Raw genomic sequence first — 3,836 nt, forward strand, 5'->3', positions numbered from 1 at the left:
AATGGCATGAGCTGCAGCTCCCCTGACCAAGCCTGTGCTTCACAGTCCAGCAAGGAATTTCCAGCTTCTATTCTTGATGGATTATGAAAATTAAGGTGAGCATAAGATTCCTCTGAGCCTCTGCACTGTCCTTTGCATTGAGGGTAATGAAGTGCAGGTGAATCAGGGCAGCCCTCGCGTCTACAAGCAAGCAACCATCTCCAGAGTGAATGGACTAGAGAGCTACAGAAGGAGGAGGCAGAAGCCTGAAATGGGCTCTTCAAAGTGAGAAATGGAGAGTAACTGTCATAAATGAAAGGTTTCAGAAACAAGTGAAAATAACTGACTGGAAGATTTAAAAATGCGTCTGTAAAGTTTTCCAATATGCTTCCAGTTCTACAGGCACTGAAAATGTTAAATACTTCCTTCTTTGTGGCCTACACCATCTATGTGCTCCATACCACAGTTGCCAGAGAAACAGTGCACAAAAGTAGGGGTGCCTGAAAGTCTTTATTAATTTCTCATAATTTTTGCTTGTCCAGACCCAAAAGAACAGAAATGATGATGAGAAAATGCAGGTCACACCAAACGAGCGTCTCAGTTGGCGGCGATGGTGGACTGGATCCAGGAGACGTAGTTGCAAACCTTGGTGTAAACTCCGGGATGACCCTTCTGGGCACACCCATAACCCCAGGAGACAATGCCCTGGAGCTCTCCATTGCAGGCCACGGGACCGCCGGAATCTCCCTGTGCACACAAAGGGTATGGATATTCAGCAAATGGCATCAGCCTCAGCAAGGAGCCAGAGATCCCTGAGATCACTGACTCTGCAGGAAGCCCTGTCGGGGGTACTCTGCACAAAAGTTCTACAAAGGCTGTTCCTGATTCACAATCTCCACCTGATGCTACCATGCCTGACTTGAGCTCCAAGGGCACCACAGCTAGGGATGAGTCAGCTGCCTGTTTTTGCCGGATGCAGTACTTGGCAAAACTTCAGGATATGTGTGCCCAAGGGCTCTGCTGTCATTCAAAAACTCAGATTTACCAGTGCAGTGAGTACAGCTGACTCTGTCATGTGAAGGCCTCTTCAGCTGGGAAAAGGCAGGAGAGAAATGACTGGGAAAGGAGAGGCTGATGAGTTACCTGGCAGGAGTCTTTTCCTCCCTCCACGTATCCTACACACATCATGTTCTTGGTAATTTGCCCAGGGTAGGCATCAGAGCACTGCTGGGCAGAGAGGACAGGAGCGTTCAGGCACTGCAGCTGGTCCGGGTAGTTAGCTGCAAAGAAAAAGGGAGAGATGGTTGATGGCATTGCTGAGTCCTTTTCAGAGCTCGGAGAAGATGTTAGCAGCAAAGCAAATGCTGGACACCCCGTTCTAGCAGCCATCCTGCTTCCTGTCAACAGCAAGCACAGCATGGGTCCCTGCTGGAGAGACGGAACAAATTCTACCCATGGGCCCACCATTCTGCACTGCAGCCACCTTACTTTTCTGGTACCTGGAAGTTCATCAATTGGCAAGAGTGGGGCCTCTCTTGTGATACCTACACTGGAAGAAACCTGAGCCCCAGGAAAACTGTCCTCTCCTCTGGTGCAGGTTTAGATGTCATCAGTGGAATAGACACCTCTCACCATGCACATCTCTGACCAACGGTGTGAGAGGACAGAGATCTCTGGTAGGAATTCAAGATCCACAGTCCCAGACTTCACCCTTATTCTCAGAGAACGGACAACTCTGTTGACATTAACTCTGCAGTCCCTACACTGACGCATCACTCAAAAAAGCTGTCCCACAGCACTTCCCTGTGTTTTAGCCTGTCCTGTTGGGGGTTAATGGCCAGGTCTTAGAGACTGTCCTGGGCCCCCAAGGCTCTGTACGTTCCCCCAGAGTACTCACAGCCACTGCTGAGAGTGTTGCCCCAGCCGGAGATCAGGCAGGTGGTGCCGGTGGCCACGCAGCTGCTAGGCAGAGGAATGGTTTGGACAGCATTGTTGAGCGTGGCTGGGGTGGCCAGCTTGATGAGCATGATGTCATTATCCAGGGTGTAGGAGCTGTAGCCAGAGTGGCGGATGACTTTAGCAGAGTTGATGAACTGCTGTGTGGATTCGGTGAGCTCCAGATTGTGTTTCCCGAGCTGCACTTGGATGCGACTGGAAAACACAAGGCACAGCGTGTCCTTTACTGCTATGGGCAGGTTTAGAGAAACCTCCCTGTCACTGAGTACACTCGCTCCAACATCACTGCCACAGAAGCCTTCTGGGGCAAGGGATCTTTCTCGTCCTGCAGGGAGCCCTGGGGATCCACACTGAGACTTTAACCCACTCCAAGCATGGGTGGTGAATTTCTGCAGGTTTGTAAACACATGACAGCAGCTGAATACAGAGCAGCACTAGATACAAATATTCTGGGACGAGGGAAGCAGCTCCAGTCTGACCTCAATCCTCTTCCTGTTCTCCAGGAAGAATGCCTTAGCAAGATTCATGCAACTGGTAAGAAATCACAGCCCAGACCTCTCTGCTTGATTATCCCATTGTTATTTCAGAAAATGCTCTGCCTTCACAGGAACATTTGCAGAAGTGGAAAAGCCCTCAGGATGCCTCGGCCTGGCTTCCTGAATGATCCACCCATCCCTTGGCTGTCTCCGGCGAGAATGGAGACACTTACATATTTCTATCTCACAGCTCAGAATTCCTGCTAGAAGTGAACTGGAAGACAGAAGTAGGTTATAGAAGGATGTAATTTTTCCACTCACGATTTGTAGCAGTGAGCAGCCGACACGACCCACTGGCTGCTGATGAGGGAACCTCCACAGAAGTGATATCCAGAATTCAGGGACACCTGATAGGGCACAGAGTTCTTTGCACAGGTGTAGCCTCCCACAATCTTGTCATCATCATCTTCAGCAAAGGTGGGGAAGGCAACTGGGAGACAAGAAGTGCCATGTGTCAAGAGCTGGCCTAAGGGAATGTGGCCTTCAATCTGCCCTGTGCCTGCCTGTCTGAAGCCCCTCACTTGTGGGCTCCCCTTCTGTGGACACTCAGGGCAGCGCTGGTGGGCAGGTCTAAGGCACCTGCATTTGCTGCACCCTCAAAGAAGGGGATCAGACTTACACTGGTGCCTCACGTATCTGCAACTAAAGCCCTGCTGGCTACTCCCTGAGGGAACACAGGGACACAGAAATGTTCTTCTTGGATCAGATCATGTGTGTGTCTTTCCCTGGATCCTGTCTACTGAAACAGTCAAGGGCTGACTGAGGGAAAAAGTAAAAACTACTGTGCAGTGATATTTTCTTGGAACACCCACCGAGGGTCCAAAATTTTGCAGTTGCCTTAGGACTTCTTGGTCCAGTACTATTCCCTATGCACTCCTCAGTCCTGAAGGAGAAGGCAGCCTTTTTCTGAAGCTGTGGCCACAACTCCATAGCTGGGTTGGGAACGCCTATGAAGGTGTTCATTCCCAGCTTGTGGCACAAGGCATTATGAGTGGACAGAAGATGGAAGTTGCAGGGATCTGACTTGTGCAAGTCAAAACTGGACCTGACTTTCCCACAACAGGCTACCTTGCAGTTTTGTTTTAGAAAATCAATTTCCTATTAAATGAAAGAAATAGAAATAAAAAATGTACTCACCAGCCACCCCAATAAAGGCGAGGAACAGCAGGCACTTCATGGTCCTGATTCGACCTCAAACCCAGACAGGCTGACTGGACGTGGGAGCTGCTAGAAATACGTTTTTGGTGATGGTCTTATCTCTAGTCCAAGGCTTTCTCCAGACAAAAAGCACACAGTGGAAAATTTGAAGATCCAAATGTGGGTATTAGCAAATGTCATACATGTTAATCATAAACCTCTGCTGAG

At 49.5% G+C, this 3,836-nt stretch overlaps 1 protein-coding gene across 1 annotated transcript; it reads right to left on the bottom strand.

The window, feature by feature from the left end:
• Positions 1-532: 532 nt before the first annotated feature.
• LOC121359080 (trypsin-like) lies at positions 533-3,662 on the bottom strand. The gene is made up of 5 exons (XM_041477779.1): positions 3,609-3,662; positions 2,733-2,901; positions 1,877-2,130; positions 1,123-1,259; positions 533-726 (listed from the first exon to the last, which is right to left on the bottom strand). The coding sequence occupies exons 1-5, from the start codon at positions 3,646-3,648 to the stop codon at positions 577-579; spliced, it is 750 nt and encodes a 249-aa protein (XP_041333713.1). The 5' UTR covers positions 3,649-3,662; the 3' UTR covers positions 533-576.
• Between the last annotated feature and the right edge of the window lie 174 nt (positions 3,663-3,836).

This window comes from Pyrgilauda ruficollis, unplaced genomic scaffold, assembly GCF_017590135.1.
Source record: "Pyrgilauda ruficollis isolate IOZ18807 unplaced genomic scaffold, ASM1759013v1 scaffold1126, whole genome shotgun sequence".
NCBI classification, from domain to species: Eukaryota; Metazoa; Chordata; class Aves; order Passeriformes; family Passeridae; genus Pyrgilauda; species Pyrgilauda ruficollis.

Bases quoted from the DNA above. Each gene is read 5' to 3' on its own strand.
- LOC121359080 (XM_041477779.1), bottom strand. From the start codon at position 3,648: ATGAAGTGCCTGCTGTTCCTCGCCTTTATTGGGGTGGCTG. The intron at 2,131-2,732 runs GTGAGTGGAAAA...TGTGTTTTCCAG, and splicing joins GCTGCTCACTGCTACAAATC to TCGCATCCAAGTGCAGCTCG. The intron at 1,260-1,876 runs GTGAGTACTCTG...TTTTCTTTGCAG, and splicing joins CAACACTCTCAGCAGTGGCT to CTAACTACCCGGACCAGCTG.